The following is a 12386-nucleotide window of genomic DNA, read 5'->3' as shown; positions in this document are numbered from 1 at the left end:
TGTAGATTATTTTTGGACATAAAATTGCATATGTAATAGAATTTAAAAGATAACACAAAAAGTAGGCTGTTCTACCTGAAGCAAAATAATACCCCTGCCTCCCAAACATCAACATTCATTCTTGGCTATATGCAGTACAAATATTTTAGGAATCTGTGACAAAAGACAATTAAAAAAAAGTCAAAATCATAAAGCTTGTAAACAGATAATCTGAAATACATTTTATTTATGGAAAAATATCATCAAAATAGTACCACTATGGACTAAACTGCCTGAGTTTTCATTTCATTTGTGATCTTGAAGTAGAGACTTTAGCACAATAAGATCAATTTCAGTCACAACCAGTGCCGTACAGCAACCGCATCCTGTGGATTTTTTTCCTCTTCATTGGAATTTGTGTTGTGCTATCAAAAACTCTTGTGCTAATCCTTCAAACAAAGGGATATTGAGGCAATTCTTAAATCATTTGGCACAAAGTTATTTTGGCTGGGGCATAAATTTGAGTCTCAGTCATGATGAATAATGTAACATTCCACCTATCAAGTATTCATTTTGATTGAAGAGTTTTCTTTATGTCGTTAACTTCCATCTGCAAAGAAAAATCTCATTAGGTGGTTTATTGGTGTGTCAAATTCAAGCATAGTGCCAGCAGCAAATTCAGTTGCATCTTATCTCAGGGTGTGATGGGCTTGAAAGTAGAGGAAACTTTGTTATCCCCTTATTATTCCCACCAGCAAAAGCCTCCCACATCCCGGTGACTCTCATTCCTGCTAAAGAGAATTGGAGATGGCTCCCTTCTTCCAGAGCCAGGCAAAAAGAATAAATGGACACAAATCGGATATCAGGAATGGTAACATACACAAGCCAGTAAGTGAACACTTCAATCTCCCTGGTCATTCTATTACAGATTTAAAAGTCACTATCATTGAACAAAAAAACTTCAGAAACAGACTTCAAAGAGAAACAGCAGAACTAAAATTCATTTGCAAATTCAACACCATTAATCTGGGCTTGAATAGGGACTGGGAGGGGCTGGCTCACTACAGAAGCAGCTTTTCCTCTCCTGGAATTGACACCTCCTCATCTATTACTGGGAGTGGACTACATCCACCCTGATTGAATTGGCACTGTCAACACTGGTTCTCCACTTGTGAAGTAACTCCCTGCTCTCCATGTGTCAGTATATAATGCCTGCATCTGTAACTTTCACTCTATGCATCCGAAGAAGTGAGGTTTTTACTCACGAAAGCTTATGCCCAAATAAATCTGTTAGTCTTTAAGGTGCCACCAGACTCCTTGTTGTTTTTTTAGGCAAAGATAGTCACTGGAACATGTCATGGACTTACTCAGACTCTTTTCCACTGAGTGGACACTGAACCTTTGCAGCACTCCAAGCCTAAAGGCTTCTCTTCACACAGAAGTTACGCTGGTTTAGTTAAATCAGTGCAACTTGTGTGCGTGTGGATTCTCGTATCTATTTAAAACTGATAATATCAGTTTAGCTAGCAAGCTCAACCAATATAAGCTAGGTTAAACTGATATAAGAATGTCGACATGCAAAAGTTATAAAATTGTTATAAAAAAATCACACCTTTAGTTAGAGCAGAACAGCTCTGTATTTAGACCAGACTTAGCTCTGTCCTGAGAAACTGGAATCCAGAACTCTGAATGGTACTGACTGCTATAAAAGGTTTATTAACCTTCGCTGAATTGTTAATTATTAAAAACTATGGCCTCTCACAGATCTGCCTATGCAGAAGAAATATTCAGAAGGCCCCAATTCTGCTATCTTTACTCGTGTTGAACAGTATGTTATTAAGTAAGAGCAGCCCATTGAAATCATGTTTTGATTTTCCATCATTAGTATAAAAAATATACAGCCACAAAATAAAAGTAAAAATATCAAATTAATGCTAAAACCTTGTTAATGACAAGTATGTCAATCCCCAAATCATGAAAAGCAGTTTCAAAGTTACTTTATATATGAAGCAGTATATTTGATGGTCCAAATAATGGCTCAGTTCTGCTACATTTATTCATGTTGCTGGTGTCAAGTACTACACAAGTGACTGATTCAATAGGATGACTCCAAGTAAGGTCATATTCAATGTTAAAGAAGCAGAACCTGGACTCTTAATGGAAATAATATATATTTTTTAAAATGATACTTTTTTAGAACTATCAGATTGTGTGCAAGAGAAACTGCAGAATCTTGTTAGCTGAAATTAACTTTTCAAATAAAATAAGACCAATTCTTATTTAAAAAGTCACTGGCAGACTGTAAATCACATTTTAAAACATAAATTCTCTCATCTACTTTATGAACAAATTAGATGATTAAAACTAAGAATTTTAAAAACAGATTTCACTTTCCACTAGCTAAACTCTGTTTACTTGTTTGTATTTCCTTCAGCTTAGACAATAAAAAATAGATTATTCAGATTCCAGATAATTTTCATATTTTCATGTGATAACAGCATATAGATTGCAAACACTGCAGGGGGAATATATATTTGTTTAAATACATACATTCTGTTAATATAAAAAGAAATTCAAATATATTTATCTTAAGTTTTATAAGAGCTTGTTTGCCCTAAGTTTGAGGCTAAATTTGACCTGCCAGTATCCCTATAAAGTTGTCTCCGACCACATAAGATTCAAGTACCTGTAATCGTAGACGGATCTTTTTTTCTTCATCCAATTCAGACAACAATTGTTTAATCTCTTTTCTATAAAAAAAGAATGAAAAAATTGCAAAAGTTCATATTATTAAAATAAAGGTAATTATCTCTGAACCATTTCCCCACCAAACCAGTTACTGTATTTTCTCAGTAAATCTTAATGATTTATCAAAGTATTTATATCCTTAAAACATTTTGCATTAGTTTCATTTAAAACACATAATAGACAGAAGTGACTTCATTTAATGCTTTTGGAAAACAGCTGTGTAGCAGCTGACCATTTTTGTTCAACTTACAAAAATAGGACTGTTTATAGCTCTCATTTTTTTATACGACAATAGGAAATTTGGATTAGTCCATTGGTAGGTTACAGAAACTGGTAACATAAACGATCACACATTTAAACTGTTTTAAAGCTGTTTAACAAAGCACTATTTAAACTGCATCTTAACTTAAAAAGCTAGATAATTCCCAAGTGTAGGTCACCAAAAAATGGTCTGTTGTCCAGGGGATGTAATGAAGGGAAAAGAAATGGTTTCTGACCTCTGAAAGGTAAGACCAGGATGTAATTATCTGGAGGAGGAAGTTTCACTATATCTTTCCCATAGAGAGATCCTCTCTTCTGTCCCAGGCCTGTGCTCTGAACATAATAAATCTTAGAGAATAGGTGTCAGTTGGCCCAAATTGGGCCACATTCACCTCGACAACCCCTACTTGACAGCCCTCCCCAGTGTTCTTTTATTCCCCTACAGTCGCCTTGTTTTGTCACATTCCTCTGCCACTACAGTGTCTTTAATGGTACTCCTACAATCCTCTTCCCCAAACCTCTACATTACCCTACCCCTTTACCATTTTTGGCCTGGCCACACATGGCAGATATCTTTCCAGTGGGCACCCTGGCTTCATTCCCACTGGGAACAATGGAAGATATCAGCGATATTCAGGAAGAGCAAAAATAATGAGAAAATCCCAGCTTCTGAGATGTGAGCAGTTTAAACTCTCCCAATATCTCCCCCCTGCCCCAGAATAAAAATAAATGTAAGACTCAATAATAACAGGAGAGTTTTCAACTCATTATTAATCACAATTCAGTTACAGAATTGCCAGCCTCACGAGATCAAAAACCATGAGCCAGTTCCTAAAAAAGTAATGATTTATAAAACATCATCAAACCATGTTTTTTTAGTCTGTCTTTTAACTTTTTACCTCCCTCTACTTTTTTGGTAATGTGTGTATGCTAATTTCAGGTTGAAAAGTCAACTTCAATGCACACATGCGTCTCCCTGCCTGCTCAAATGGAGATGCTGAAGGTACACAAACATATTTAAGGAGAAGTAGAATGGAGAAGATGCAAAATGGTTAAATATTTGTTTTATTTAGGCTAGTCCTAAGTGGCCTCTGATAATGGTATCTCCTTATTAGGATGGATACCCCTTCAAAAGTATCCCTTCAACAACAGAGAGAATGGATAGAGAGAGGGAAGACATCCAGCCTGGTGGGAAAGAGGGGGAGTACTTATGCTAATTTATTGTACACGGGTATAATAAAGTGGAGAGCACTATAATGTGATAAATATAAAATATGATGAAAAATCTAATTCACACGTATTTCAAAACATACAAGGCCTGTAAAACGGAGGTGGAAAATACATAATGAACACCCAAGAAAGAGGAGGTTACTCACCTGTGCAGTTACTGATCTTCTTGGAGATGAGTGTCCCTGTGGGTGCTCTATTGTAGGTGTCGGTACGCCCCTGCGCCGTTGTTCGGAGATTTTTACAGCAGTACCCATATTGGCCACGCATGCACGAAGCCTGCCTCACATACCAGTCTTGTCTTAATAGCGCGCATGCGCGGCCGAACTCCTCAGTTCCTTCTCTACAACGGAGCCTGCCCCAGCTCCGAAGTAGAGGGGAGGAGGATGGGGAGTGGAGCATCCACAGGGACACTCATCTCGAAGAATGTCAGTTGCTGCAAAGGTGAGTAACCACCTCTTCTTCGAGAGGTGTCCCTGTGAGTGCTCCACTTTAGGTGACTGAAAAGCAGTGTCTCTCAAGGAGGTAGGGACTTCAGATCTGGAAGGAATGCAGTAGATAGAACAACTCTGCCCACATGCGTATCAGTGATGGGTCCCTGTGTAAGAGCATAATGTTTTGCAAACGTATTTTCGAAAGCCCAAATGGCAGCTCTGGAAATGTCCTTAAGGGGAACGTTATGTAGAAAGGACACTGAGGCCACCATGGATCTGGTGGAGTGAGTCCTGATAAAAGTAGGAGGAGTCACTTTCTGTAGTTGATAACAGAGACAAATGCAACTTGAGATCCAGTTGGAAAGTCTGAGATTAGAGATAAATGAGCCCTTAGAGCATTCTGCAATGGGGACGAATAGCTTGTCGGAACGCCTAAAGGTTTTAGTCCTGTCAAAGTAGAAGGACAAAGTTCTGCGCACGTCCAAAGTGTGCATCGTAGATTGATAGGAATTCGCATATGGTTTTGGAAAAGGTAGGGAGATAGATAGGCTCATTGAAGTTGAAAGATGAGTGCACCTTTGGTAGAATTTCGGAGTGTAAGCGTAGGGTGACTTTGTCCTTAAAAAATATGGTGTATGGAGGATCTGCCATGAGTGCTGCAATTTCTCCTGTGCGTCTCGCAGAGGCAATTGCTACCAGAAATGCAGTTTTCATAGAGAGAGGTAGGAGGGAACATGTGGCTAATGGTTCAAATGGTTTTTGGGTTAGGCATGTTAAGACTAAGGGAAGGTCCCAAGGTGGATTAGGCAGTTTGATGTCTGGATATAGGGTATGCGGTCCCTTAAGGAATCGCTTAGTAATGGGGTGAGCAAAGATAGTCCTATCATCGATGGCATTATGGAACATTGTAATTGTGGACTTTGATGGGACTCAGGGAGAGTCCAGAGAGTTTAATCTCTAACAGGCAGTCGAGGATTAGCAGGAGAGGCGTGGAAAAAAGAGCGTTTTTTGTGACAGCCCACCAGTGTGTAAATCTTGTCCAGTTATGAAGGCAGGTGGTGCATGTAGAATTTGTTGTGCTATGAAGGAGTACAAGTATGCTCGGCATGAGAGAACCATGAAGGAGCCAAACCTTGAGGTGTAACAAGGTTAAATTGTGGTGGAGTAGATGACCATGTTGTTAGGACAAGAGATTCGGGCGAAGGGTAGTGGGATGGGTGTGGAAAACGACATCTTGGTAAGGAAAGGGTACCATGCCTGTCTGGTCCACTTGGGGCTATCATTATGACCCTGGCTTGGTCTGTTCGTATTTTTATCAATAATTTGTGTATGAGTGGTATCGGGGAAATGCATACATTAGGTCAGTGTTCCATGGGAACATGAAAGTATCCCCCGAGGAGTGTTTGCCTAGTCCCGCTCTGGAACAAAATCTTGGGCATTTCTTGTTTGCTGTAGTTGCGAAAAGGTCTGTAGTTGGGTATCCCCATGTGTGGAATATGTCTAGTACTATAGCCTCATTTAGTTCCCATTCGTGGTCTATGAGAAATCTTCTGCTGAAGTCGTTGCAGTGGTATTGAGAGAGCCAGGTAAGTATGCAGCTGATATTCAGACATTGTGTCTGAGACACCAGTTCCATTGTTTCATCGCTTCTGTACAAAGGGAGTGGGATCATCTCTCCCCCTCCCCATTTACATAGAACATGAAGGCAATGTATTGCTCAGAGTTCTAGATGTTGATGTGAAGGGACGTCTCGGCAGGAGATGAAAGCCCCTGGGCAGTGTATTGGGGCATGTGTACTCCCTATACTCCCTATGTGTACTGTACATCCCTACAGTAAGGGATGTGCCTGTAGTTATGACAACCAACAGGACGTTCTGTGGAAAGGGGACCCCGGAGCAAAGGTTGTGAGGCAATATCCACCAGTGGAGGGAGTCCTTGACTCTGGGAGGTACGTATAAAAGTTTGTTCAGACCATGGACATTCGTCTGTAGACAGTGGAATCCAGCTTTGGAAACACCTCATGAAGAGGTGAGTGTTCCTGACTACAAAAGTGCAAGAGGCTATGTGGCCTCGGAGTTGTAAGCAAGCTCGTGCAGCCACTTGTGGACTGTTGCACAGCTTGGGAACGAAAAGGTTGATGGTGTTAAAAAGGTGGAGTGGGAGAGATGCTATTCTTTTGCGTGAGTCAAAATGTGCTCCTATGAACTTCAATTGTTGGGTGGTAGTGAGTGAAGATTTTCTTAGTTCATTCGCAGGCCAAGAGCATGGAAACATTGGACTGTCCATTGTGTGGACTGAATGGCTTCTTGGAGGGTCCTGGCTTTGAAAAGGCAATTGTCGAGGTAAGTAAAAATTATGATTCCCTGACTTCTGAGATGAGCTGTTATGACTGCGAGGAGTTTGGAAAAAAACACGAGGCACTGTCGAGAGGCCAAAAGGTAGGACCCTGTACTGGTAGTGTTGTGAGCCCAGAACGAAATGAATAAAACATCTGTGGGCAGGATGTATGGTCACAGGAACATAAGCATCCTACGGGTCGAGGGCTGAAACCCAATCTCCCTGCTCCAGTGCTGCAATTATGGTTGCAAGAGTCACCATTTTTTTTTAAATTTTATGTAACGAATTTATTGAGGCATCTGAGGTCGAGAATGGGTCGCCATCCCCCAGTTCTCTTTTGTGTTAAAAAGTAATAGGAGTAGAACCCTTTTCTACTGTGTTGGTCAGGCGCTGGTTCTACTGCTCCTAATTGGAGGAGGTGATGCACCTCTTGGTGGAGCAGTTGTTTGTGAGAATGGTCCCTGAAAAGGGACAGGGTGGGGGAGGGCAAAGATAGGAAGGGAATGGGCACTGAAGTAGGGATGATGTTTTCTATATCCTTGATCACATCTTCAAGTTTGCTTATTAGTGGGAGAGGGTTGACATCGAGCCGATGAATTGGTGCGGCGACGTTGATATCTTGGTCACTGACGTTGTTGTTCATATGGTCTATGACTTTGTTGAGTATACGTTGGGTGACACGGATGTTGATAAGGTTGGTATCTATATGGTCTCCTCCTATGTGCAAGGGTTTGGATACCGAGAGACCATAATGTTGCTCTCGAGTCCTTCATGGAGTGAAGCACATCGTTGGTGTTACTGACAAATGGTTTTTCACCATCAAAACGGAGATTTTCGATGGTATTCTGAACCTCGCGAGGAAAAGAAGACGATGAAAGCCATGAAGCTCAATGCATCATGACTGCTGTAGCAGTGGACCTTGCAGCTGTATTAGCAACATCAAGCGCAGCTTGTACTGTGGTACAGGAGACGATTTGTCCCTCGAGACTATGGCTTTAAACTGATTTTTTTTGCCCTCTGGGATGTCATCAATAAAGTCCATGAGTTTCTCATAATTTTTGTGGTCATATTTTACCAGAACGGCTGCATAATTAGATATCTGGAATTGTAATGTGGGCAAAGCATACACTTTACGACCAAGCAGGTCCAGCCTTTTACTGTCTTTACCAGTTGGGGTAGACCTGGGAACTGGTGTTTGTTCTTTTGGTTAGCTGCATCTACTACCAATGAGTTTGGCGTTGGGTGAATAAAAAGGAACTCAGACCCTTTGGAAGGAATAAAATATTTCCCGTCAGCTCGCTTACAGGTAGGTGTGCTAGTAGCTGGTGTCTGCCATATGGTTTTTGGCAGGATCCATAATGGCTGGATTTATAGGTAAGGCAATCCTGGATGTGGAGGAAGGTTGCAGGATATCAGTCAACTCATGCTGGTTTTCAGAAATTTCCTCCAGATTAATCCTCAACTTGTTGGCGACTCTTTTGAAGAGGTCTTAAAATTTTAAGAAATCATCCGACAGTGTTGGTGGGGGAGGCAGTATAGCCTCATCCTGTGTGGATACGGGCTCCACAAGGATTGGGGAAGCATGTGTAGCATGTTCATTGAAGTGTGGAGTAACAGCTTGTTGTTGTGTCTAATTCGTAGCCGTATGCACTGGTGATGGCGAAGTGGCATTGTTCCTATTTTTGGCATCTTGGCAATCATAGTGGAATCGCTTATATAGTGCCCATGGACCACAATATTGCCACTGACCGGGGAAGGGCATAGGTGGTGCTATCCACGGGTTTGTATACCAGGGAGGAAGGGGAAGTCTTTGATTAATGAAGACCTAGATTTTCTATGACCAGTGCTGATTTGGGTCTGTGACTGGGACAATTGGTATGGTGAAAAGTCTCCCTGCACTACGGCTTCCTCATCACTAGAAAAGTGAGATACAGAGACAGCTGTCCGGACTGCATGTGAATGTCAGGAGAAAAATAGGTGTCAAGTGGTGGTGACTGTAGGTTAGGTGACACCTGTAGTCCGGTGAATGAATGAACTGCGGTGCTGGAGAGCCTGTGGCCTTGGCTACACTTGTGAGTTACAGTGCTGTAAAGGCTCCCCCAGCGCTGTAACTCACTCCCTGTCCACACTGGCAAGGGATTTGCAGCGCTGTATCTCCGTGGTTGCAGCGCTGCATGTACTCCACCTCTCCGAGAGGAATAGCGAGTATTGCGCTGCCACTGCAGCGCTGCGGCGCCAGTGTGGCCACCCAATGCGCTGTGAATGGCCTCCAGAATTACGCGGCAGGATCCCACAATGCCTGTTCTAGCCACTCTGGTCATCAGTTCAAACTCTACTGCCCTGGCCTTAGGTAACCAACCATGTGACCGACCCTTTACATTCCCCGGGAATTTTAAAAATCCCCTTCCTGTTTGCTCAGCCTGGCGTGGCGTGGAGTGCTATCAGCGAATCTTTCCAGGTGACCATGCCTCCACGCACCAAGCGAGCCCCAGCATGGAGCAATGGCGAGTTGCTGGACCTCATCAGTGTTTGGGGGGAGGAAGCTGTACAGTTCCAGCTGTGCTCCAGCCGTAGGAAATACGATACTTTTGGGAAGGTATTAAAGGACATGATGGAAAGGGGCCACGACCGGGACGCCCTGCAGTGCAGGATTAAAGTGAAGGAGCTGCGGAGTGCTTACCGCAAAGCCCGCGACGCAAACGGCCACTTGGGTGCTCCCCCCGCGACCTACCGATTCTACAAAGAGCTGGATGCGATACTTGGGGTTATCCCCACCTCCACTCCGAGCACCACCATGGACACTTCAGAGCCAGTGGGGCGGGGGGAGGAGGAAGAGAAGGAGGAGGAGGAAAACGGGAGTGATGGTGGTGGGCCGGATGGAGACACTTCGGAATCCCTGGAGCCATGCAGCCAGGAGCTCTTCTCGAGCCAGGTGCAGCCAGGAGCTCTTCTCGAGCCAGGAGGAAGGTAGCCAGTCGCAGTGGCCAGTACTTGGTGGAGGACAAACAGAAGAGCAGGTTCCCAGTAAGCGGGTTTTTTTTTCGGGAAGGAATTTTTTGGGTGTGGGCTCTTTGGGAGAGGAGGGTTAGGCATGCATGCCTAGATGCGGAATAGTGCATTGATGTGGTTTATCACATCGCGGTAATCGGCCTCGGTAATCTCCTCGAATGGCTCATCCCGAACGTGTGCAATGCGCTTGCACAGGTTTATTGGGAGAGCCACCTGGTCCTTGTCCCAGCCAGGCTAACGTGTCCGCACCACTGTGCCGCGAGGGGCGGGGGGACCATTGCTGCACACAGGCAAGCTGCATATGGGCCAGGGCGGAAGCCGCATTGCAGTAGAGGACCCTCCCTTGCTTCCCAGGTCACCCTCAGCAGCGAGATATCGTCCAGGGTGAACTCCTGTGGAAAATGTTGGGACAGTGTTCAGTGTAGGTGCCCCCTGAAGCTGTTGGCTCTCCCCAAGGCACAGAAACCCATAGGTCAGTGCAGCCCTGAAACAATCAGTCCCCTTTACTCACCATTTTGAGGCTCCTGTGGGATGTGTGTGCTCTCTTTCGGACGGGAAAATTATGCTATTGTGTAGACCCTGTGTGTTTTCTACTCCTTAAGTGTGGGGGGGATCATTACTCTGTCTGGTATAAAAAATGCTGCCTCTGTTAAATGTTGCATTTTGCCTATACAGCTGCATCAACCTTGAGACCTCAGCTGTCCCTCTTATCACCTGTTCAGAGACTGCAAAGACTCAGGAAGAGACCGCAAAAAAGCAAAGAAGACATGCTGCAAGAAGTGATGCGGCAATCTATTAAAGAGAATGAGAAAGCACAGAACTGGAGGGAGAGAGAAAGCAGGATCCGCCAGGAAAACGCAGCACACCGGCGGCAAAACACCGCGCACCGGCAGCAAAGCACTGATAGGCTCATAAGCATCCTGCAGTGCCAAGCAGATGCTATCCAGGAGCTGGTAGCCATGCAGAAAGAGGAGCAGTCCGCAAACGCAAATGCCACCCCCCTACAGCCCTTGTCCCAAAACTCTTTCTGTTGTGCCCCACTGTCACCTCCAACCCACTTTCCCCAACTTCCGTGTTCTTCACGCCACCCGCTGCCTCCAACACCAGTATCTTCACCACCCAGCCCTGAAAACCACGACCCTTACCCTCTGCACTCAACCCCCATCACCATGCAGTATAGCTGTCCTGAAGTGCAGCACTCACTGCACAGCACACCAGACAGGACATACGCAAATCTGTGATTGTACTGTTCCCCACTCCACCCCCTTGTTTCTTTTTAATAATTTTTTTTTCTTTTCAATAAATGGATTCTTTGGCTTTGAAAACATTCTTTATTATTGCATAAAGTAAAAGACTCCTTAGCCCAGGAAATAAACAGGCACTGCAAGTCTGCTTGTCTGCTAAGCAGACACTGATTCCTAAAGATTAGAACTACTGCACTTCACTCCCGTGGAGGGCACCAGATATCACTGCTGGTTTTCAGCCTCAAATTGCTCCCTCAAGGCATCCCTAATCCTTGCAGCCCCGCGCTGGGACCCTGTAATAGCCTTGTTCTCTGGCTGTGCAAATTCAGCCTCCAGGTGTTGAACCTTGGAGGTCCATGCCTGAGTGAAGCTTTCACCCTTCCCTTCACAAATATTATGGAGGGCACAGCACGCAGGGATGCTGTTTTCGGCCAAGTCCAGCTTCCCATACAGAGATCGCCAGCGGCCCTTTAAACGGCCAAAGGCACACTCGACAGTCGTTCGGCACCGGCTCAGCCTGTAGTTGAACCGTTCCTTGCTGCTGTCAAGGGTTTCATGAGCCACGGCATTAATGGGTAAGCGGGATCTCCAAGGATCACAATGGGCATTTCAACTTCCCCTACCGTGATCTTCCGCTCTGGGAAAAAAGTCCCGGCCTGCATCTTCCTGAACAGCCAAGTGTTCCGAAAGATGCGTGCGTCATGCACCTTTCCGGGCCAGCCTGTGTTAATGTCATTGAAACTCCCACGGTGATCCATAAGTGCCTGGAGAATCATAGAGAAATACCCCTTCCGATTAACGTACTCGGATCCTAGTTGGGGTGGTGCCAGAATAGGAATGTGCGTCCCATCTATTGCCCCATTTGTGCAAAGCCATCCACTATTTCCTGCACGTTACCCAGAGTTACGGTTCTTCTGAGTAGGATGCGAATAATGGCCTTGCAAACTTGCATCAACACGATTCCAATGGTCAACTTTCCCACTCCAAACTGGTTTGCGACCGACCGGTAGCTGTCTGGAGTTGCCAGCTTCCAGATTTCAATAGCCACCCACTTCTCCACTGGCAGGGCAGCTCTCAATCTCGTGTTCTTGCGCCGCAGGGTGGGGGCGAACTCCTCACACAGTCCCATGAAAGTGGCTTTTCTCAT

At 44.4% G+C, this 12386-nt stretch overlaps 1 protein-coding gene across 1 annotated transcript in view; it reads right to left on the bottom strand.

Moving 5' to 3' along the window:
• Window positions 1–206: 206 nt before the first annotated feature.
• SH3KBP1 (SH3 domain containing kinase binding protein 1) overlaps window positions 207–12386 on the bottom strand; it is a gene marked incomplete in the record, with an annotated part of 339832 nt that continues 327652 nt past the window's right edge. Inside the window, 2 exon segments of the mRNA XM_034755713.1 lie at window positions 207–589; window positions 2666–2729. Of these exon segments, the coding sequence (XP_034611604.1) occupies window positions 548–589; window positions 2666–2729 (106 nt within the window).

This window comes from Trachemys scripta, chromosome 1, assembly GCF_013100865.1.
Source record: "Trachemys scripta elegans isolate TJP31775 chromosome 1, CAS_Tse_1.0, whole genome shotgun sequence".
Lineage (NCBI taxonomy): Eukaryota > Metazoa > Chordata > Testudines > Emydidae > Trachemys > Trachemys scripta.
Note: the sequence above shows the minus strand (reverse complement) of the source record. Positions and strands in the feature narration are given on the sequence as shown.